The sequence below is a fragment of the Pelodiscus sinensis genome, chromosome 20 (genome assembly GCF_049634645.1).
Source record: "Pelodiscus sinensis isolate JC-2024 chromosome 20, ASM4963464v1, whole genome shotgun sequence".
In the NCBI taxonomy this organism is placed as follows: domain Eukaryota; kingdom Metazoa; phylum Chordata; order Testudines; family Trionychidae; genus Pelodiscus; species Pelodiscus sinensis.
In genome coordinates this window covers 28,041,793-28,064,837 of record NC_134730.1, presented here as the reverse complement: position 1 = coordinate 28,064,837, position 23,045 = coordinate 28,041,793, and the positions used below count along the sequence as shown (strand labels likewise).

At 51.3% G+C, this 23,045-nt stretch overlaps 1 protein-coding gene across 6 annotated transcripts in view; it reads left to right on the top strand.

Moving 5' to 3' along the window:
* RPTOR (regulatory associated protein of MTOR complex 1) overlaps positions 1 to 23,045 on the top strand; it is a 308,767-nt gene that overhangs the window by 263,657 nt on the left and 22,065 nt on the right. For 4 of the 6 annotated variants that reach the window (XM_075904089.1, XM_075904088.1, XM_075904086.1 and 1 more), the window contains 5 exons: positions 5,100 to 5,205; positions 9,193 to 9,307; positions 9,949 to 10,073; positions 11,406 to 11,510; positions 16,530 to 16,577. In XM_075904089.1, the coding sequence (XP_075760204.1) occupies positions 5,100 to 5,205; positions 9,193 to 9,307; positions 9,949 to 10,073; positions 11,406 to 11,510; positions 16,530 to 16,577 (499 nt within the window). The remainder of the gene's footprint in view (positions 1 to 5,099; positions 5,206 to 9,192; positions 9,308 to 9,948; positions 10,074 to 11,405; positions 11,511 to 16,529; positions 16,578 to 23,045) is intronic. The other 2 variants (XM_075904087.1, XM_006119354.3) reach the window with 1 other exon arrangement.

The window sequence follows — 23,045 nt, the reverse complement described above, 5'->3', positions numbered from 1 at the left end:
AAAATCTCTCCTGTCGACTCCCCATACTTATCTCATTCTCCTGGAATCCTGAAGTCAACAGGAGAGTTATTGGCAGTTGATTTAGTGGGTCTTTACTAGACTCACTAAATCGAGCGCCGGTGGATCGATCACTGCAGTGTCGATCCACCCTCTAGTGGAAACAAGACCTATCCTTTAAATCGACCTCCATACCTAATGACTGAAAGGTAGCCAATGTGACACCAATATTTAAAAAGGGCTCTAGAGGCGATCCTGGCAATTACAGACCAGTAAGTCTAACTTCAGTACCAGGCAAATTAGTCGAAACGATAGTAAAGAATAAAATTGTGAGGCATGTAGAAGAACATAATTTGTTGGACAAATGTCAACATGGTTTCTGTAAAGGGAAATCATGTCTTACTAATCTATTACAGTTCTTTGAAGAGGTTAACAAACATGCAGACAAGGGGGATCCAGTAGATATAGTATACTTAGATTTTGACAAGGTCCCTCACCAAAAGCTCTTGTGTAAATTACATGGCCATGGGATAAGAGGGAAAGTCTTTTCTTGGATTGAGAACTGGTTAAAAGACAGGAAACAAAGGGTAGAAATAAATGGTAAATTTTCAGAATGGAGAGGGGTAACTAATGGTGTCCCCCAAGGGTCAGTCCTGGGACCAATCCTTTTCAACTTATTCATAAATGATCTGGAGAAAGGGGTAAGCAGTGAGGTGGTAAAGTTTGCGGATGATACCAAACTGTTTAGGATAGTCAATACAGAAGCAGACTGTGAGGGACTCCAAAAAGATCTCACCAAACTGAGTGATTGGGCAACAAAATGGCAAATGAAATTTAATGTGGATAAGTATAAAGTAATGTACATCGGGGAAAAATAACCCCAACTATGCGTACAGTATAATGGGAGCTAATTTGGCTATGACAAATCAGGAAAGAGATCTTGGAGTTATCATGGACAGTTCTCAGAAAACTTCCACACAGTGTGCAGCGGCGGTCAAAAAGGCAAATAGGATGCTAGGAATTATCAAGAAAGGGATAGAAAATAAGACACAGAATATCTTACTGCCCCGTCAGAATATCTTACTGCCCCTGTATAAAACTATGGTATGTCCACATCTTGAATACTGTGTACAGATGTGGTCTCCTCGCCTCAAAAAAGATATTTTGGCCTTGGAAAGGGTTCAGAAAAGGGCAACTAAAATGATTAGGGGTTTGGAACGGGTCCCATATGACGAGCGGTTAAAGCGACTGAGGGGGGATATGATAGAGGTATATAAAATCATGAATGGTGTGGAGAGGGCTGATAAAGAAAAGTTATTTATTAGTTCCCATAATAGAAGAACTAGAGTACACCAAATGAAATTAATGGGTAGCAGGTTTAAAACTAATAAAAGAAAGTTCTTCTTCACACGGCGTGAAGTCAACCTGTGGAACTCCTTGCCAGAGGAGGCTGTGAAGGCTAGGACTATAACAGAGTTTAAAGAGAAGCTAGATCATTTCATGGAGGTTAGGTCCATAAAAGGCTATTAGCCATGGGATAGAATTGGTGTCCCTGGCCTCTGTTTGTCAGAGGTTGGAGAAGGATGGCAGGAGACAAATCGCTTGATCATTGTCTTCGGTCCACCCTCTCTGGGGCATCTGGTGCTGGCCACTGTCAGCAGACAGGGTACTGGGCTAGATGGACCTTTGGTCTGACCCAGTACGGCCGTTCTTATGTTCTTAAGACGTTAGACCTGGCCAGCAATAAATGAAACATTTAGCCTGCAACAACTTTGGTTACTCCGCTGGACTAATTATGAAGAAAGGTTGAAAAATGGGGCATGTTTTGTCTAGAGAAGAGCAGATGTGGAGGACACGTGCTAAGTTTTCACATATGTAAATGATCGTTATAAAGAGGCGTGATCAGTTTTCCATTTCCACTGTAGGACAAGAACTAATCCACTTAGTCTGCAGCAAGGGAGATTTTAGGTTAAATATCACACCAGCTTTGTAGCTGTAAGGATAGTTAATCACTGGACCGAGGAGGGTCCTGGAATTGCCATCATTAGATGTTTTTCAGAACCGGTTAGAAAACATCTGTCAGTTTTCATCTAAGAAGTCAGTTAAACATCTAACAAGTTTACTTAATCCTTCCTCATCATGCATCAGAGGGGTCGCCGTGTTAGTCTGAATCTATAAACAACAAGAAGTCCTGCGGCACCTTATAGACTAACAGATTTATTTGAGCATAAGCTTTCGTGGGCAAAGACCCACTTTGAAAGATGCATCATGCAGACATTTGCTGGGTGACCACCTGAGGTTCCTTCCAGCCCTTTTCTCGCTTGTAAGCCTCATTGTGCAGCTCATGGGTAGTACTTAGTCCTGTTGAACCTCCGTGTTAGGTGGGGTGGCAACATAGGACCCAGTTGTTTGGTATTGAGTAGATGTCCTTTTAGTTGTCCTCAGGGTTCGCAGGTGGAGGGATTTTCCATCAAAATGTTTTTTGTTAGAAATTGCCGATTTGTCAAAACTGAAACTCATTGTGGGAAGATGCCAGTTTCTATTCCGTTTTTGACAGGCAGTGCTTATAAACAGGGCTTGACAAGCGGCGGTGAGCCCTGCTCGCCAGCCGTGCGGTTTGACACGCTGCGCATGCGCTGATTGCGCTGCGGCGCCGTGCCGGGCTAAAATCTACTCGCCCCGCGTGAGTAGATTGCCCCCATTGTGGAGCCCTGCTTATAAATCCATTTCTGGTCAGAGCGAGAGAAATACTCCGGACTCGCCAACAGTGCTGTGGTCAAGCCACTCCCTAGGGATAGCTCAAGCCTCTTATTCAAGCAGAGAAAGACATTGCACCTGGGTCTCCCATATCCCTAGTGTGTGTCTTAATTACGGGGCTGTTGGCTCTTCTGGGATGCATCCTGGTTCTGTGTGTGTGTTTGGTTTGTTGCAAAAGAAGTCGGAAGATCTCGGTGTCATCCCTTTGCAGCATCGCGGGAAAAAAACCTGCTCTCTCAAAAACGTTCCTGGGACAGGAAAACTATTTCCCATCCAGTTCTTTGGGTGTGTAATTAAGATGAGACAGTAACAGGCAACGGAATTTCCTTGCAAGCTGTCATGTTTCAGTAAACTGAAGGACTGTTCTAACTTCCCTTATCAGTCACTGCTGCATTGATCACCTGAAAACCTTGGGATTAAAAAATAAAATACTTACTGCTATCTTTCACCTCTTGTGAGTTCTAGACAGTGAACGGAAGATTTGAATACCAGTGTTTAACATTCTGCCTACAAGAGAGCTCCATTCTTTTTTTGTACACGGCTCTGAAGGGTTTTATGATGCTTCGATGAGTTACAAAATACGCTACATTGGATTGAGACAGAGGGAAGCAGTTGGGTTGGCACTGGGGTAGTGTTGCACTTTGTCTGCCCTACAGCTTCATTGCTGTTGCTCCCTAGTGATAGCTCAGGGCAATTGCACTTGTATTTCCCCATTGTAGTCCAACAGTATCCTCTGTCAGGCATCCAGCTCCCTGGCCATCACCTCTCTTGGATAGCAATCTGGCTCTCTCTTCTCACCGGCTGTTTCCAAGCTGACCTGTTCTTCTCCTGGTGAAAGTCGGTCTGCCTGCAGAGACCGGCTTCCTTTCTCTCCTCAGAGAGTGTAATTGCTACTGTTACAAGGGACCAGAGAGTGCCTTCCAAGCAAGCATATTTTATTCTGAAGGGAAAAGCACAACACAGAGAACACGTGAAAAACAATAAAAGAACTTACAGGGTTACAAGCTCACCAGAGATCACTCCCTCCAATATAAGCTATGGCAGGACAGTCCATCAAACCCCACCTGAGATTTCCCTGTGCTTTCAAGTTTGCTGCAGCCTTTGTTCAGAGTGAGAACAAGCCCGACCTGTAAGACCTTCTTAGACCAGTCTTTCTCACTCATCCCTGAGGATTTGGGTGCTCTCTGGACCAAGGGTCTGTGTGCTTGCTGGGTCAGAAGGAAGAACCTGGATCAGTTTAATTTTAAGTTATTTATCTCAACATCCTTTTGCTGTCTGCTGGTCTCTAGAGAATCCGGTTTGAACCTTGGAAGAGACAGTGAACAGGTCATCAGCCAGACGATGGGTTCCCTCCCCAGGTCAAAGTGTCAGACATCTGATAGTTGGAGGAAGAACATTAGCATACCCCCTTCTCCACGAGAAGTTACTTAACGAGTAGTCCTGAGGCGCCTTAGGGACTAACAAATATATATATAGTATCATGAGCTTTTGTGGGCAAACCCAACTTCCTCAGATGAGCTGAAGTGAAGAACAAAAAGGGGACTTTCAAAATTTATAACCGAAAAAGAAGAGCGGGGGGGAGAGAAGTGCCTGTCAATTGTAGGCCGGTGCTAATGAGCCTAATTGAGTGAGCTGGAAGATTTTGATGTCGGTGAGGTGTTGAATGTGAGGAAAGCTGCATCCGGTGCATGTCTTTGTTCCGGCCCAGGGAAACCGTGTCAAATTTGCATGTGATGGTCAATTCTGCGCTCTCTCTCTCTCTCTCTCTCTCTCTCTCTAGTTGGCTTGTGAAATGCCTTTGTAGGAGAATGGCTTCTTTCTTGAGTGCCTAGACAGGTTACAATCCCAGTATCACTTACTTGTTGGCATTTGTAATAAGTGGAACCGAAAGGTATTAAACTGAACTCAGTAAGTTTTGTCCAGGGTATTGCAATCTATTCCCATCTGTCACACCTAGCTGACATGTATTACGCTGACAAACCATTTATATAGCACCCCGCATGTCCATGGCTCTTTAAGAAACAAAACGAGCACTCCCTGTCTGTCTGGTTGTAATCTGGATACGATGAAACAAACTACCGGGCACCTGTTGAGGAGAGGGATGAAGGGAAAAGATTAACAGCGAGGAGAGTTCGCTCAAAGAGATGCTCCAGGATTTAAAATCATAAGGGCTTGGGTGCTCTTTACACTTACTTGGGTGGCAGGTGCTGAGGCGTCTCGGACTGGCTGATGTGTGTGTGGGGGCGTTTGTGGGGGGGGGCGCGTGAGAGGATGTGGGGGGAGCTAGGGTTGGGTGGTTACAGCTGCGCTGGTTTGGTGTGGTTAACGTTTTCATGTATTGGAAGATTCCAGAAGAGCATGATTTGGAGAGCCAGACCCGCAAGGAGAGGGAGTGGCGGTTTCTGCGCAACACCCGCGTCCGAAAGCAAGCGCAGAAGATCATCCAGAAGGGTGAGCTCTCAGGCATTTTTCTCCTGTATTACAGCCAGCGTGATGCCCCTGCTGCCCCCACCGCTGGGCTTAGCCAGGGCCTGTAAGCACTCCTGTAGCACAGACCATGAATCCTAATCCACTCTGCAAAGCCGGTGTGAGACCAGGTTTCACTAATCACTGGCCTTTTTCATGGGTGCCCTGAGGCGATCAGGAGCTCGGTCAGTCATAAAGTGTTTCCCTGGGATTTGTCTTGACATTTGCAGGGCTTGTTTATAGTTAGCAGGGGCCCCTGCTCACGGGATTGACTTGCCTGTGACAAGCATGGACTTCCTTCCCGTTTGAATACCCAGCTGCAACGCTGTCACGTAAGGAGCAGAGGCACCCGTGGCAGGGCCAGCCAAAAACGATCGTCCTTGTACGGAACCATCTGGGTTGAACTCGGAGTGGGAAATAATAAGAGACCGAGGGGTTTGAGAGAGAGAGCTGCCACAAGAGGTTTTCCTGCCCAAAAGAATGAACAAGGTCTGCAGCCTGTGTTGGGTCTGCAGCCTTGGGCAATCCGAGACGGCTGGTCCACAAGTCCTGAAGTGCCCAGCACAAAATGGATCATTTAGAAGCTCATAGGAGATAGTGTTGATTTACCAGTTTGGCCTTTCCTTCCTGTCCTGCAACGCTCTGGTGGATAGTGTATGTTACCTTTTGAAAAGCATGAAAGACCAAGCATGGCAGATGAAGCTCCGGGGTCCCCACCTGGCCGGAAGGGCACGCTCAGGGTTTTTGATGTGTAGCAAATGCTACTCAGGTTGCCAGTCACGCAAACCCTCTTGTCCTCGATGTTTAGCAGGTGTCTGAATGACCCCAGACCTATCCCCTCCCTCCCAGCTCCAGAGAAGATTGTTTATTGTGTCCCGTTACATTTCTGCGACATTTTTCTGTTCAGCCTCATTTACACGCTTGGCTTTTCCTCTCAGATGCCTTGGGTCCGTCCTTCATTAGCATGCATGTTCGGTGCTCTGCTGAAAGCTAATCTTGCTTATTTAGACCTCTTGATGCATTTACAAAGTGACAGTCGGGCGAGGGGTTGGTTTTTTTAATGTGTTTGAATTCAGCTTAGCCCACCGGAGTGGCCCCTGGAATTTACATAACTATGAGGAGACCTGATGGTATTACTCATTCTGCTGCTTGCTTAGTCAGCAAGTAGCGAGGACTGAGTCTGTGCTGTTCCTCTGTGCGTGTTCGAGACGCTTTCCCCACAGAAGAGAAAGTTTTGGGTGTTTGTCTCATATGAGATGCTGGCGGGGAGAGGCTCGGTGTGAAGCGTTCGTCTGCTGAGCAAGATGCCGAGACTCGGTTTCTCGTGTGCAGCTGGAGGGCTGGCAGACTTGAGTGTAACTTGGTGGGCGGCCTGGGGTTGTAACATGGTGGAATATCGTAATGCAGGGGAGTGCAGGAGATGGGTCAGGGCCATTTCTGAATACAGATGTGCACGGGATGCGGGCGGGTCGGTCAGCCTGAGGGGATAGAATCTCTTCACAGACAGGTTCGGATTCGCTCACACAGACCGTGAAAGTGAAACGCAAGGTACTTGTGAAAAATGTCACAACCAGCATCTTAAATAGTAACACATTAATATAGACTTAAATCAATTCATTGTCAAACTGTCCCAAGGAGTCTATATCTGCTGACAAGCTGTTAGCTCAGGATTCTGCTAGCAGCAGAAGTGGAGCGGAGCTAACCCTGTACGCTGGCAGAGAGTTTGAGTCTGGCTTTTATTCAGTTAGGTTTTCAGAAATTTTGCAGTGACTCATGGTGCCACCATGATTATCCTGACGGTGACGGCCAAGGTCAGAAATTCTCCGGTCACGCACTGTGTAACTGCCTGCGTACGTAAATCCTTTGAGCAGTTCTGCACTACAGCCAACAGTCGGCTTAAGGGATGCAGCTCCAGCTGGTAAGTAACACAGCTGGAGCCAACATACCTTAAGCCAAGTTTCGATGCCATCCCCACAGCAAGGAGGTCAGCAGGAGAAACACTCCCATCGACTTCCCTTACTCCTTCCGACTGCAAGGAGTACCACACTCGACAGGGGCACCTGCAGCGTTCAAATTAGCAGGTCTTTATTAGGGATGTCAGTGTGTAGTCAATTACATTGACGACTATCGACTACCCCAGTGTTTCTTAAACAAATAGGCAGTTGGAGGTGTATGCAGGAAACCAGCAGAATTAAAAATGGCCACCCTTAAAGGGGCAGGCGCCTCTTTTTTTTTTTTTGCTTAACTTTTTCCTGACCCTCCTTTTTTTGCTCAACAAAAAATCCTCGGTGTTCCTCATTTAAAAAAAAAAATTGTTTGGTGTTCCTCGGTCTTAAAAAGTTTGTGAAACACTGAACTACACAAATCCTATCAACTACATGCAGCCCCCTCCCCCTCCGCTGCCTCTGTATCACAGGTAGCAGGGGACAGGGAGCTGGCTTTTAAACTGGCTTCCCATGCGTGCTGGCTGCCATGGAGCTGATCCCTCCCTCGCTGCCTCCCACAGAGGCAGTAGGGGCGGGTAGGCGGGAGCCAGCACACGCAGGGAGACGTCTTTTAAGCTGGCTCTGCATGCCTGCCCATTCCAGTGAGCTGCCTCCCCCTGCTGCCACCTCCCAGAGAAGCAATAGCGTGGGGGGAGCGGAGGGAGCGAGCTCTCCATCAGTGCTGGCTTCCATGGAGCTGCTTCCTCCCCTCCCCCCAACTCCCTCAGAGGCAGCAGCACAGGGGTGGGGAGTAGGGCTGATGCTCGAGGGGACCACCCCACACTGCCCCCCCGATAGAGAGTCAGCAGCGTGGGGGGCAAGCGGGGGTAGGAGCCGGTACACATGGGAAGTGGCTTTCAGGCTGGCTCCCCATGCATATCAGTAGAGGCAGCGAGGCGGGGAGGCAGGAGCCAGTGCTGGCAGGGAGCCTGCCCTCCCCCACGCGTGCAAATGTGTAACCACTAACATTTCCAGTGATTGCACGTTTACACGGATGCCCGATAGTTAACCTCCCTTGTCCTTACCAGACCCGTTAAATCGACTGCCGGAGGATGAACTGCCACGGTGACAGAGGCATGCCCTTTGTGAAAGGGTTGCCGTGGCTTCCACAAACACGGGGCCCCCGTGTGTAGCCAGTCGACCTGTAAACGAAAGGCAGCGGTTGGCATTTCTCATTCGGGTTTGGCATGAACCTTTTACAATAGTAATATAGACACGGATCGTGTCAGTGACATTTTGGCTCTGGCAGCCCCCTATCACGGCAGTGTCCTCAGCGGCTAGGGATCGGAGGCCGGATGTGAGATCCGAACCCACGAACGCCTGGCCCGCCGGCCACGCTGGCTAGCGCTGACACGCACGGTCTGGGAGAGAGATGCTTTCATCGAGTTTAACGTTTGCCTGAGAAGCCCAACTAGAACTGCAGGAGAGCGAGGTGGCGAGAGAAGCCGGACAGGTCTTCACTCTCCCAGAATATTCCAGCCCTCTTCTCCCGGAGAGAGCCCACCTGCTAAGCATCTCCCGCTTGGGCATCTCCCGTTTTCTTCCCTAGTGGAGTAGGGTGGGGCAGGAGAAGGTTCAGCCCCAGATAGGCTGGTTAGGGGGCGCCAGCAGGGTTTGGTCTCTGATCAGCATGGCAAAAGGGAAGGGTTCTGGGTTAGGGAGAGATTTAAACTGTTATTGATCATGCAGCACCATAAGTATCGGTGGAGCTGCTAAGCAAAGAATTCTACTACACCAGGGCCCCAAGGGATTCCTGCTCACCCGACAGGTTATGGGCAAGGAGATTTTGGAAGGCAGAGGATGATAAAGGGGCGTGTGAAAGAAGGCACAGCATTAGGTGGGCCAAAGGAACTGGCTAAGCTTAGAAGGAGAGGCATGCGGGGTGGGGACTGCATGGACCAGATAGCGAGATGTCCCTTCTGAGGTTTGACTCCCACGTACTGAGTCTGGGTTTTCTCTCCTTCCCCCCTCCCCTCCCCACCCCCAGGTATTTCTCGGCTGGATGATCAAATCTTTCTGAACAGGAATCCAGGCGTGCCCTCCGTGGTGAAGTTCCACCCGTTCACGCCGTGTATCGCTGTCGCGGACAAAGACAGCATCTGGTGAGTTTCTGCCTTTCTGATCCTAAGGGATTGGCTTCCAGGGTCACAATTGGCTACGTGGGGACTGTCCGCCCCAGTGATGGCTGCCAAGTGACCCGAGCTCTTTGTTGGGGGGAGATAGGCTTGCCCCCCATTCGTTCCTCTGTCCACTCCCATCGCCGTTCTCCTTCCAGCGGAGACGGGCAGGAAAGGTTTCTGCAGCCTAGCTGCATTGTTGCTAGCATTGTCCAGAGCAGCACGTAACCCCCCCACCTTAGGGCTGGGCACCTTGGTCCCACATGGCCCCACTCCTATTGGCTGGACCCACAGAGACAGCAGCTCCTCGAAGACAGGTGCAGTAAGGGAGGCGTTGAGTCTGCATCTCTCCTTTGTTAAACAAATAGGCGGCTTTCTGTGTCAGTAGGGAGCGGAGCTGGATCGGTAAGAGGCCAGGGGATTAACCTTACCACATTCCCCACAGAAACCAGAGGTGATGATGTAGAAAGGCACTAATAAAACGCCGCTCAATAACCTAATGAGAAAAGCAAATGGAATTGGTACCCAGTGTGTATAACCTGTAGTAGCACTTAAACGGGAACGTTGCTTTTTACGGCTTATGCCGGGAATGCAGATCTGACCTGCTCTTCTGCTCCCTTTCCCAGTTTTTGGGACTGGGAGAAGGGTGAGAAACTGGACTATTTCCACAATGGGAACCCTCGCTACACCAGGATCACAGCAATGGAATACCTGAACGGCCAAGACTGCTCTCTGCTCCTGACTGCCACGGGTGAGCTCAGCCGCGGTCCCCAACCGGCCATGGGCAGGAGAGAGGGGGAGTCGGCTACCGGCTCCCGGGGCATGTGAGATGTTCGGAGCCCTCCTCTCGCCTCTCCTGTATTGGTTTGGGCCCTTCACCCTTCCATGGGAATTCCAAGCCCGGGAGGCTTTTGGGTGAAGTTTATGGCCAGCCCCGTGGAATAACTTCAGTCACAACTTCAGCCTGTTGTTAATGGGAAGAAAATCCAGTCTATAGTAGACAGTGAACCACGCCACAGCTGTGCTGTTAAACACTGTTCCTAACACGGGTTTAGCTGGAGAGGGGGCCTGGCCTGTCTGCCAGTCTAACTAGGGAGGGTAAAAAGCACGTAATTAAGTAACTGTGTAACCGCTGGAAAGGGCAGTGGTTAGACGTGAGGCAGCCGTTGACTCCCCGGGAGCCGGTGTGCACAGGGAGCCAGCTTTTACTCCCTCCTGCCGCCCCATGCTGCTGCCCCTGTAACAGAGATGGCAGCAGGAGGCTCCCTGGGAATCGGTGTACACTGGGAAATGGCTGTTTAGCCGGCTCCCCACGCGTACCGGAGCCTGTGTGTAACCGTGAGGCCAGGCTCATCGGTTAACTGTTTTCTCGGTGACGCAAATTATAACAACTCAAATGGTTCCCAATTCTCTCCCTGTCCCTGACAAGTCACCTGGGAAAAGAACGTCTGTCGACCGCCCTCTTGTAGTGTTTGCTGTTCGTTGGCCTCTGGAGCCGTAAGAGGATTTATTTCTTGGGGGACATTGTCGTAAAGGTGTCTGTCTGAGTGATTTCAATTGCTGTTCAGAGTCGGCGCCAACGCGGCAATTGGGGCAGAATGAAGAAACGTGTGAGAGGGGTTGCGAGACCTCTCAGACATTTCGGGTTCAAATGACAGCTTTCTAGCACAAAAAGTTTCCCAGTGGGACATGATGCCGGGGTGAGGGGCTTGCGCCTAGGAGATGGGCTTCGGTTCAGCTCTCGTCCTGGGTCGTGGCTTTTTGGGTTTAGTAGTGCGCTTTCGTTCTTGGCATTGGCCGAAAGGAGGGAGAAGAGATATAGCCTAGTGAAAATGATTTTTTTCTGAGAGGGATTTACAGCCAACTTAAGGTGCTCCAGCAGGGCCGACGGCCACTGCAGGCCCGGGGACAAGGTGTGGGAGGCAGGTCTACCCCCCAAAAGGGGCAGGGCCTCGGGTGGAAGGCTGGGACGGGGGCAGGCAGCCCTCAGCACTGCTCAGAGCACAGCACTGGTCTCCTTTCCCTCCAGCACTCAAAGCCAACTAAGTGACATCTCAGCAGGTCTTTTTTCTGTCCTCCCCAGACGACGGTGCGATCAGAGTGTGGAAGAACTTTGCAGACCTGGAGAAGAATCCCGAGATGGTGACTGCCTGGCAAGGCTTGTCGGACATGCTGCCAACCACCCGAGGTGGGTCTGTGCTGCATTCCCATTTGGGGGTAGAAATAACGTCCCCTGGTGGAATCTTTTCTAGGGATCGGTAAAGTGGAACAAGTTGTGTATTCCAGCCTGCGCTTACATCCTTGTTAACAATTTTTTGAGCCTCGGAGTGGAGTCTTACCAAACCATGGTAAGGGATTCCTTCCCACTTGGCCACAAAACGCCCAGACACAACCTCGTGTCAGCTACGTACGACTGAAATAGCCAGGTGGGGAGTAGCAAAACAAGAGAGAAACCTTCTCTGTAAGTTGAGCGCTTGGGCGGCCACCCAGGACAGGTTCAAATGTCACCCAGCTGATCAGCAGAGCACCCATAGGCAGCAGCATGTGTTTCGGTGGGTGGTGCACGTCCGCACATGTGTTGGTGCACAGAACAAAATTTATTCCACTTCTGGATGGAAAAAATTAGCAGGAGCATTGCAAGAGAGTAAAGGTGAAGGCTAATTCTCCAACAGTGGCACAGCCACATTGTCCATCATCAGCTCCACTGGAGTTGAACGGAGCCCCACGAGCTTACGTTTCTCCTGAGGAGAGAGCTGTAGAACAAGGTTGTCCTGAGCACTTTCCTCCCCAGAACTGGTTCTCACGGGGGGTTATGTCCCAGCCCCCCTGTGAGTTTGATGAATAGCTCCTCCCTTTCCCTACGGCTGGCCACTCACCCTCTGCATGCTGCACTCGTGACCACACTAAGCTTGTGTTCCGTCTTGGCCCTTCCTCCCTGCCGTTTATTGTGAGTCGAGAGCTGGGAGAGGAGCAGGCTGCCCCACCTGGTGTGGACAGGATCGTGGCCCAAGCCACCTTCAAACTTCAAAGCTGCCAGTGAGGCTGCATGTGGCCAGGCCCCCCAGCCAGCACGATGCCCAAACCAGGCTCCAATTCGGGTGACTGTGAAATCTGTCTCAGGCATCGCTGGGAGAGGTGGGGGACACGTTCTCCCCGGCCAGGGAGACATCAGTGATCTGACAGTTGCCCTCTGACACTTGACCTCTGTTCCAAAGACCTGCTGCAGCTCAACCAGCTGTTCTGGGTTTGATGCCGGTGCCGCTGGGGGAGCTTCTCTGGCCCGCACGATGCAGGGGGCCGGACTTGGGTGATTGCGATGAATCTTTATGCTCCGGCAGCTCTCACTTCTCAGCCTGTGGGGCTTGTCTCGGGCGCCTGGCACAGCTTATGTGAAAACTCCCTGGTGCTAATCCAGCGTGACTCAGCTGGACCCTCCGTGACACGGTCGGAGCGCCAGCACAGCCCTCCCGGGTTCCTGGCGCTGTGTTAGGCAAGTTTTCCACCCAGGTAACCTCGGGTTTGTCCGCAGAAGCATTTCATTCACAGGGAGCCGGGTGTGAATCTGCCCCACACTTGCCTGGCTCTGCCGATGCGCACCCAACAGCTTTATGGGCCGGGCCTTAGGAGGGTAGATTCCCACTGCAGGGTAGATTCCCAGCCTCAGTCATGTGGACGGACCCTTTGTTACACGTCTGGAGATACTGGCATGACCAAAGCTTGCTGCAAATGAAATGTCCATGGAGGTCCGTCCGAAGGCTGGCAACGCTTACCCCTCCCTCTTCCCGTGTGTCTCCCTCTAACGTCCTCCCCCCTTTTCCTGCTTCTCTTGTTCCATGGCTGTTTAGCTGTTCGTCGGGTTTGACCTGTGCTGCTTCATCTGGTTCAGAACGGGTGCCTCTCCCTTCTCCCCGCACAGTCTGTCCCTGGCTCTGTGGCAGTCGGGGGGAAGTGTGATGGCTCTCACCGCAGGCTCTGTACCACGCTGTCCTGCGGGCACGTAATTAATTACAAACTGCTGGGGGTTTGCCGCGTGCTGTGAAATTTGCCGTGGTTGAAACCTGCTCTTTGCAAGGACAAAGCGCAGGAAGGAGCTGGTGATAGTGTGTTGAGCTGTTCAGTGTCCAGCTCCTTCCTCCTCCTGCTCTGGAGCAGAGGAGAGAAAAGCACCAGGCCGCCATGTCAAGCTGCCCCTGGGACGCTCATTCATTTGGTTTCTCTTTTCTCCGTTTCTTTTCCCCAAACATCAGCCTTTTTGAGTGAGATGCCTACGCTCTTCCCTCCCAGGAATCAGGATATTCTTTCCATTGTCCTGGTAATGGACTCCCCCCAGATCACTGGCGTCTAGGAACTCCCCACGGGTCCCATTAGCATCCGCTCCTTGTTGCATAACGAGGAGAGTTCACAGGAGATGCTGACAAATGCAGACTGAATGCCTTCTGGCTCGCTCCCATTTTTCTCCCCTGCTACCTCCATGCACCTTCCTCAGGGCAGGGCATTTGCTGCTTACGTCTTGCTCTCCACAGACCTTGAATGCAGCAGCAAAAAGGAGGTACACGGGAGCAGGGCTTGACATTGCAGAATAAATGATGAACAGAAGCAAAAGCTGATTGTTGTAAGCGTGGGGGAAGTCGTGCTTGCCAAGACAGCAGGCCTGAAACGTCCGGTCCTTTCATCTTACGCATCTTCTGCACCCTTTTCTGTGGCCTAAGCAAATCCAGGCTTTGCGGCTTCCTTTGCCTTTTAAGCAGGGAGTGATTGGATTAGACGGAGAAGAGGAGAAATGTAGGTTTCCTCATGGGGAGAGAAATGAACTCATTCCTTTCAAAGGGAAAGGATTCCCTTGGAAATGAGATTCGCGATTGAAGAGCTAGCGTCTGCTGCAGAGATCCAAGTTGCATTCCTGTGCCGAAGCTGCTCTGTTCGCTGTCTCCATTTTCTCCATCTCGCTTCCTCCTTTTTTACAAGGACATTGACATGGAAGCTGGAGTTCAGCTGTTCTCGCCAGTGATCTTCCTCTCCCTTCGTCCGCACCTGTGTCAGAATCCTTTCTCTGTGACGCAAGCCTCGTCTCAAGAGCAGCCAGGATCCTGCCTTGGCCTGGGAATAGATGAGACTGTTGAGAAACCCATCACCTGACTGTGCAAGTTTCTCATTTGTGAAGAACAGGCTAGCGTGGGGAAAGGAGAAATTCACAAAGCACTTACTGGAGAACGAGGGTTCTTCCTGCAGGGGTCTGGAAAGCATCAGCAGGTGTATAAGTGATGGGAGTTGCGTGGCTTTAGCTCAGTAATTTCGTCTCACAACAGCAAAGTAGTCTTACGTGGTGGCCATCCGTTCCTTCGCAGCCTGAGATGCTAGAACCAGTGCGAGGCCGTAACGCCCTTGGAAAGTTGCTTCACTTTCACTTACATTAGTTTTAAAAAGATTTAGTGAAACTGGTGCAACACTCTGTGGGGACAAACTCATTCTGTGTTACGATTTCCTTATTTCAATCCCGTTTAAATGGCTAGGAACCAGGCATGAGCTGTAGTGAAAACAGAGTGTTAAATCAAGACTTGCACCAGCGTGGGTTCACACCATTGGTTAAACCACAGCAGCTTTCTTGTGCGGACAATCCCTGAGCTAGAGCCGAGGTCTGAAAAGGACAACGCTCGTGTTGCTAATAGCCTGATGCTTACAACTAGGCAAAACTTAGAGCTGCAAACCTGATGGGGAGTGTCAGGAAGACAGGGAGCGTTACCTAGTGAGCAGTGTAGGAAGTGCTGTAAAGACGTGTCCCTGCTGTCGTGGGGTTCACGTCTTTACTGCCAACATGGGGAGGTTTGCAAGTCAGTGGCTTGGTTAGTAGCTGGAGACCCCAGGGCTGTCAGAAGCAGCCTGCAGAAGAGGACTCAAAACTTTGGGTACATCTTCACCGCGGCGCTATTTCGGGCTACCAGAAGTATCCTGAAATAGCTTTTCTGCGCCTATTGACGCAACCCATTATTTCGAAATAGATTTTGAAATAACGGGCGGCTTATTCCAACATCCGGGTCACCCTCGTTCCAGAAGGGTTAAGGGGAATTTCAGAATAGCAAGTTATTTCGAAATGTGGCTCTGGGTAGACGGCACCAAATTATGAAATAAGCTATTTTGAAATATTTTCAAAATAAGCGACGCAATTTCTGGCCCAGCAGAAGCATCAGGCTGCGGCCCAGCCATGTCTGTGAAACCAAGAAATGGTGTAAACCTCTCCCAGGAGTGAAATTGCATCTCTCACTTTGCTCTTCCTGCAAGAGGAGCCGTATCCATGAGGAATTCTGGAACACAAAGTGGCCACCGGCAGTCTGAGCATCTCAGCTCTTTTAAACTCCCGTTTGGGGACTGAGGAGCATGTGGAAACCGCCAGCTGCCTTGAGTCCATCTAATTACCTCTACTTAAGCGCTCTCCTCCTGTCGGCCACTTGCATAAACCCACGTGGCTTTCCTGTGTCCGGCTTAGCAAAGAAAACCTGCGTGTGACTCCCCACAATGCTGTGTATGAGACCTCCCTGTTAGCAGACTGCCCAGCTCGCTAGCTGAATACGTGGCGTCCCATATGCAAGGAATGAGCAGGGGTCTCTGCGTCTATACGCAGCCAGGCCCTGTGTATTCGCGGCCCCCTGCAGTGTCTTTTGCTGTCCAGGGTTTACGAAAGCTAGAAACGAGCATGTTTCTACAGCTAATTCCCTCTTAAGAGTTGCCACTGGCGTGCCTGTAAATTGTGTTCTCTGACCGAGTGTCCATTAGCAATCGCACGGTGCAGGCGAGTCCGTTGTACTGCTGCGCTGCTGCGCTAACTGCCTGGGACCGCCGCCTGAAAGGCCAAAACCTGCCTGGTTTGGGTTCGGTTTGACCTGTGCCGACGTGTATGCCGGGGGTTGTTTCTCTTTCCATGTGTTCCTCTCCAGTGAGGTCGTGCCAAGGAACAAAACTTGCCAATCAAATCTGTGGTGTAAGGCAAACAGGCTGAAGCTCTTTAACGGCTTCCTAGGGAAAGGCTTCTGGGATTAAAACCAACCCAGGGCCTTTTCTCTGGGTGGAAGCACACGCTTGACTTGGGGCTGCTGCTTTTCCCTTCCCTGTTCTTCTTTCCTTTGAGTTGCTTTTCTAACCCTTTTAAGATTTATTTTGCTTTGGCTGACTCGCTTACCCTTCGCACCACCCCTTATTCCCTGTCTTCTCACAGGTCTGGCCCGAAGGGTTTCAATCTATCTCGACAGAAGTAAACAGGGAGGTGAGTGCTTTCCTTCCTCTTCCCTATCAGCAGCTGGGGTGGGCAGGGCCTTCTCGTCAGACCTGGCATCCCATTGAATGTCAGCCCGAAGGCTTAGCTTCTTCTGCTCCTCCCGTTCCTGGCCTTGTCTACACGCGTGACCATTAATGAATAAAGGGGAGTGTTGGGAAGAGTAGTTGATGCTTTCTGCATGGACCCAGGTGCCCGTTCGGGAGGACAGCAGGTCCGTGGCGTGGGAGCGTTTTGCAGGGCCGGGGGGAGACGTGGTTCCTCTTCTGAGTACATCAAACTCCTTTGGTAAGAAGGTGTCAAACCATCGTTGAATAAAAGTGCTTGAATGCCAGCTTCCAAACGGGGACCACAAATACTGCACGGAGCCAGCGTGGTTTTTGTTGGTGTGGTGTTCGTTAAATGCATGACACAGTCCTTCTGTCAAACGGTGACGGGAAAGAGCGAGTCGGTCGGGCATGTTTGTTTCCAGGCTGTTGAGTGAGTTGAATCCGTTGGCTTGTACATGTCTGGTAAATATTTCAAGCCTGCCTTTCCCTTCCATGAAAGTGTACGCAACTCCGCAGAATGGCTGCGGGGGGCAGTTGGACACGCGAGCCCCATCTCATTCCTCAACCCCTGGAGAGGGAGCCAGATGGCGAACTCCCCAGAACTGTGTGTGTGTGTGTGTGTGTGTGTGTGTGTGTGTGTGTGAGAGAGAGAGAGAGAGCGCGCGCGCACTGACATACGCTTCTTAGGCTGTTCATTAAGTATTAATGTTTGTTACTGAGAAGGGCAGGGATGTGTCTGTAGTGATTAGTCAAACAAAAGTGATTGTGTCCACGTGCGATGCAGCGCTCTCTAATTAAGGTGCACTCTGTTTGACTGTTCAAGACGCGGAGCCATGGGACTGGACCGTGCAGAGCGCATGTGTTACTATGCGCATCCTGGCTTTGCTAGGCATTCACCGGCACATTGAAAGGCTAAAATTAACAAGCCGTGGCCAAAGGAATTCCCTGCTCAGTAGCTGGGCATGGACTTGAGGCAATGCCAGACGCGCCCATGCAGGATCAATATGCCCAATGCAAGCAGTGCTCTCTTCAGAGCACAGAAACAGCTGTGGATCAATAAAAATTAGCACAAGTGTTCCGCTCCCAGGCGTGCTCCTCATGACAAGTGTCACAGGGATTTCCCCGTCTCCGTTGAGGAAGGGTTCTCCAATTAACGTATGAGTGTAACCATTTGTCTGATGGCCAAACGCTCCCCCGGGTACACCCGTGCCAAATGCACATGTTCTGCGAAAGCCCCAGGTGCATCCTGACGTGCCAGGGACTTGGTGGGCTGCCCCGGGGGCGCTCAGATTGCTAGCTGTCCAGTGCGAGGTGGCACACTGGCTGGAGTGATGGACCGCAGTCCGGACCAAGCTGAGGGCAGACTCCTCGGAATGCTTGGGCACTCTGTCATTAGCTTCCCTGACCCACCAGCAAATGTGAACTCCTGAAGCATTACAGCAGTCCTCACTCAGTCACACACTCAACCCTGGGCTGTTCCCGTCTACCTTGCCAGCTGCTCTGAGTGGTGATAGCTGGTGGCTAGACAGCCAGGAGTGGGGGGCCACTGACCCACAGAAAAATCAGTCGGGAGTCGCACACGAGTGAGAAAAAAACCCCTCGCTGACGTGGCCGCCGCCTGAGGGGGAGAAAGATGCTCCCCATATTCCTTTCTCACACCTGAGTTTAAGGGGGGCCCAGCCTAGGAGACTTTGTGTGCTCCTGCCCTGCAGGGGGGCTGGAGCACCAGCACTCGCTCCCCAATGCTAAGGGTGGGGCTGAGCCTCTGGGTCAGATCCAGTCAATCCGGGGGCCACATGGTTCCCCACCCCTGCTCTCCAGAAAAGAGCACAGAAGTGTCAAGTTACCCTCAGTCCCAAGAGACCAGGCATTTATCCCAGGTCCGCGTGTCCCTCCGATCTCTCACCAAAGACAACACTTCTCCGTGGTGCCATACACTCACTAAGGCTTCGTTAACTAGGAAAATGGAAAAACGTCGAGGAGCCCTGTGGCACTGTGGAGACTCACAGATTGATTAGCGCCTGGGCTGAAAAAGGAATGAGAGTTATTTGCAGGCCGCAGGAGGCAAACCTTGCATACAGTGAGTTGCCGGCTCTGGTTTTGAGGCTTAGCAATCTGTCAGTACTGCCTGTCTTTTAGGACCCTGGCGGGCTCTGCTTCTGGTGCCTCGCTCCAGCCGTGCGAGAGTCCAAGCGCAAAGAGAGGACGATTTTCCCCGTGTGCTACCTGGATTTTTTTTTTTCTTTCAGAATTCAAGCTGATGGGATGCGCCCTTCTGCGCATTGCTTGTGCTGGGGCCATTAGCAAAGGCTTTGTTCTGGAATGTTCCACATGAGCCCGTTCAGCTTTGATAGCCCGTCCTCATGGGGCCGGAGGGGATACCTTCCAAGTGTAAACACCTCACTTTACATTCAATACCCTCTTACCCCTAAGAAGCCCTGCTCTGGGCTGCAAGCTTACGTCGGAAAGGCCACACTCCTGAGCAATGCAGTTGTACCAGCTAAACTGCTGATGTGGCAGGTGCTGTCGATGGGAGGGGGTCTCCCGCCGCCATACTGCCTGCCCCTCGGGGCGGTGGAGTACCTGCACTGACAGCAGAAGCTCTCCCGTTGGCAGCGGCAGTGTCTTCGCTGCGCCCAGCAGAGGCACAGACGCGCCGGTACAGCGCTGTACACGTAGACAAGCCCCAGCACGCTGGTGAAATAGTGGTTTACAGCCAGGAGTTTGTTCACGCTTAGCCGAGGCCTAATGCCTTGGCTAACGCTGGCCCCTGGTTGGCCAGCATCATGCAGGGTCCATCTTCTTGGCACGGTGCCTAGCACGTTGGGATCCTGGTCTATGCCTGGGGCTTTGGGCGCTGCAATAACAAAGCCCAGCAGTAGCAAAGCTGGTAACTAAGGGTACGTCTAGACTACATGGCTCTGTCGACGGAGGCATGTAGATTAGACAGATCGGCAGAGGGAAATGAAGCCGCAATTTAAATAACCGTGGCTTCATTTAAATTTAAATGGCTGCCGCGCTGAGCCGACAAACAGCTGATCAGCGGGGGAGGGGAACCTTTTCAGGGCCGGGGGCCGCTGACCCAAAGGAAGATCAGTCGGGGGCCACACGCAAGCGAGATGCGAAAAGAAGAAGCCCTCACTGGCGTGGCCCGCGACTGAGGCGTGGCTCCCCTCATTCTCCCACACCAGAGCCTGGGGGGCCCAGGCTAGTAGATTGTGTGCTCCAGCCCCACAGGATGATGGCGGGCGGGGAGCTGAAGCAGCAGCACAAGCTCCCCAATGCTGGTGGGGGGGAGCCCCAAACTTGGAGGGCTGCATCCAGGCAGTGCGGTCCCAGGCCTTAGGTTCCCCACCCCAGAATCGATCCTTGAAAGCCTATAAAGTTGATTTTGCTGGGCTTGTGGCTCAGTGTGCTTGGGGCGAAGACTGGAGTGGGAAACTTCCCCCGTCTCCCCTCCTCCCACTTTCCACCTTAGTGGGGTTGTTGATTCCGATAAGAAACCCGGGTGTTCTCTCGTGTTCGCCAATGGCTCTACTCTTCACCGCTCCCCCGCAGCCACACCCCCTCCGGCATTCCCCCGCACTCTCCAAACAACAGGAAAAATTCCAAATATCATATCCTGAAAAAATAGGCGCACAGCCTCTCCCGGCTCCGCTCTGCCTTGTCACAAAGCTGGTACTTGCTCTGGCAAGACGCACGCAGCATAGCGAAGGGTGCCACCGTTGAGATCTCCTCAAGGTAGGGAGCCAGGGAAGGGGGGCCCCAGATCGCAAGGGAAAGTGTTGAGCTACCACAGGGCTACTCAGTTTGGAAGCCCCGGGGGCCACAATGACGCAGCACAAGAGCTGCAACTTAAGTGTGGTTGCATCGACATGCAAATAGCTTCTTTCACACTGACAGGCATGAATACAAAGATTCAGCCCTACGCCACGGCGCCACACCCAAACGTGGCCAGTCAACACCTCTCAGGCTCTGCCCATCAGGCTACGCAGCCAGCACATCCCACAATGCCCCAGCACTCCCAGCACCTCCCTGGGGGCTAGAAATGCCGACACCCTGCACCCGTCTGTTCCAGCCAGCCCATCCGCTCGTGTCTTTCACTGCACAGCCCGCCTGGGAGACGCCTCCCCATTGTGGCGTGTTCCCCGTGGAGGCCACGTTCAAAGGATCCCACCCGCGGGCCGCGTGTTGAGCCCCACGTAAACCCAAACCGCACCACAAACAAAGGGGCTGTGTGTTGAGTACCCCTGAGCTGCCATGTCCCGGAGTTTGTTAGTTGTGCTGTGGAGGAGGCTACAGCAGAAAAGTCGCCTGCCCTAATACGGAGCTGGCACGCGGGGGCCATGTGCGGAGAGAAAAGCCAGATGAGGCCAGCATGGGAAGAGGCAGGCACATGTGAACCCCCAAATCTCTCCTGAGGGTCAGTATCTGCTCCTTTGAGGGTGGAGAAATAGAGAAGCACCTAGATAAGGTTCATTCCTTTAGGAAATAAAATAATTAGAGAATCCGCCACTCCAGGAGAAGGAGATTGGGGTGTCTCGCATTCAACGGGTTCCCTTTTCCCTCTCTGTCACTGGAGGCGGTGCTTGGCCCGGAAGGAGTGTCACTCAAGGATACGTTTTAGGAAGGAATGAAGAGTGAAGTAATTCAGCCTTCTCCCTGCTTCTTGGAAGTTAAAATGAAGATGCACCCGGAGGGCTCCGTTGAAAATTGCAGCAGGGTGTCTCTGGGATGCTTTGGTATTGGGGTCCACACTGGCATTTTCAAATTCGTCAAAAAACCGAGGATGTGGGGGGCACGTTCCGGCAATGATCAAAATTTGCAATTCTGCCTTTGCAATGGATCTGCTCAATACCAGGGTTGTTTATTGAAATGTATACAGGAACCTCTCCCCGGGGGAGAGAGATTTGATTTTTCAGGGGGATCTTGCAGGGAACAGCCATAGAAAGTTACCGCTTCAAAAACTGGTTGTTGGTATGCATTGCCTGTGTGTCTGGTCACATCATATGGAACTGTTAGTCCTTGTGTTAAAAGCCTCTGCAAAATTGTTTTCTTGGCTTGTGGAAGACTTGTGTTTTATTATAGGAATATAGGAAAGACGTGGTCTCGAGTAATGATGTTGTTCCAGAAGCTGTATTACATAAGAACATAGGAACGGCCGTACTGGTCAGACCAAAGGTCCATCTAGCCCAGTAGCCTGTCTGCCCACAGTGCCCAGCGCCAGGTGCCCCAGAGAGGGTGGATCAAAGACAATGATCAAGCGATTTGTCTTGTGCCATCCGTCTCTAGCCTCTGACAAACAGAGGCCAGGGACACCATTTCTATCCCCTGGCTAATAGCCTTTTATGGACCTAACCTCCATGAATTTATCCAGCTTCTCTTTACACTCTGTTCTAGTCCTAGCCTTCACAGCCTCCTCTAGCAAGGAGTTCCACAGGTTGACTTCACGCCGTGTGAAGAAGAACTTTATTTTATTAGTTTTAAACCTGCTACCCATTAATTTCATTTGGTGTCCTCTAGTTCTTCTGTTATGGTAACTAATAAATAACTTTTGTTATTTATTTGTATTGGCCAGGTTCATGGTCCTAACATTTACGGGCTTTTAAAAATGCCACAAGTACATTCTCCAGATTTCCCAATGGGTGCAGGAATATGGCCCCATTCCTCACTTTCTGTGCCCGATGCTGGTGAGTGGCTGGGAGTGCAGGGAGATCCATATGAGAAGGGCCCTACTCAATTCACGGCCATGAAAGACGCATCGTGAAAGCTGGTCTTTTGTGTGTGTTTTACCTTGTACTGTACAGGTGTCACAGGTGAGACCAGTGCTTCTCAAATTCGGGTCCTGACCCAAAAGAGAGTTGCGGGGAAGGGGGTGTTTGCAAGGTTATTTTAAAGCGGGGGGCGGGGAGGTGTCAGTATTGCCACCCTGACTTCTATGCCGCTTTCAGAGCTGGGTGTTTGGAGAACAGTGGCTGTTGACTGGACATTCAGCTCGGAAGACAGCGTCCCACCCGCAACAGCACAGAAGTAAGGATGGCACTAGCATACCATGCCACCCTTTCTTCTACACTGCTGCTGGCGACGGCTCTGCCTTCAGTGCTGGGCTCCCACCAAGCAGCTGCTGCTCTCCAGCTGCCCAGCTCAGAAGCATGCGCCACTGCCAGCAACAGCCCAGAAAGAAGAGTAGCGGTACCACAAGCCCCCCCTCCCCCCACACACACACACTTTACAAAGCCCCCACACACACACAAAACACTCACACTTTACAAAGCCCCCCCCCACACACACACACACACACAAAACACTCCTTTTTGGGTCAGGACCCCAATTGTAGCACCATGAAATGTCAGATTTAAATAGCTGAAATCGTGAAATTTACAATTGTTTAAATCCTATGCCATGAAAA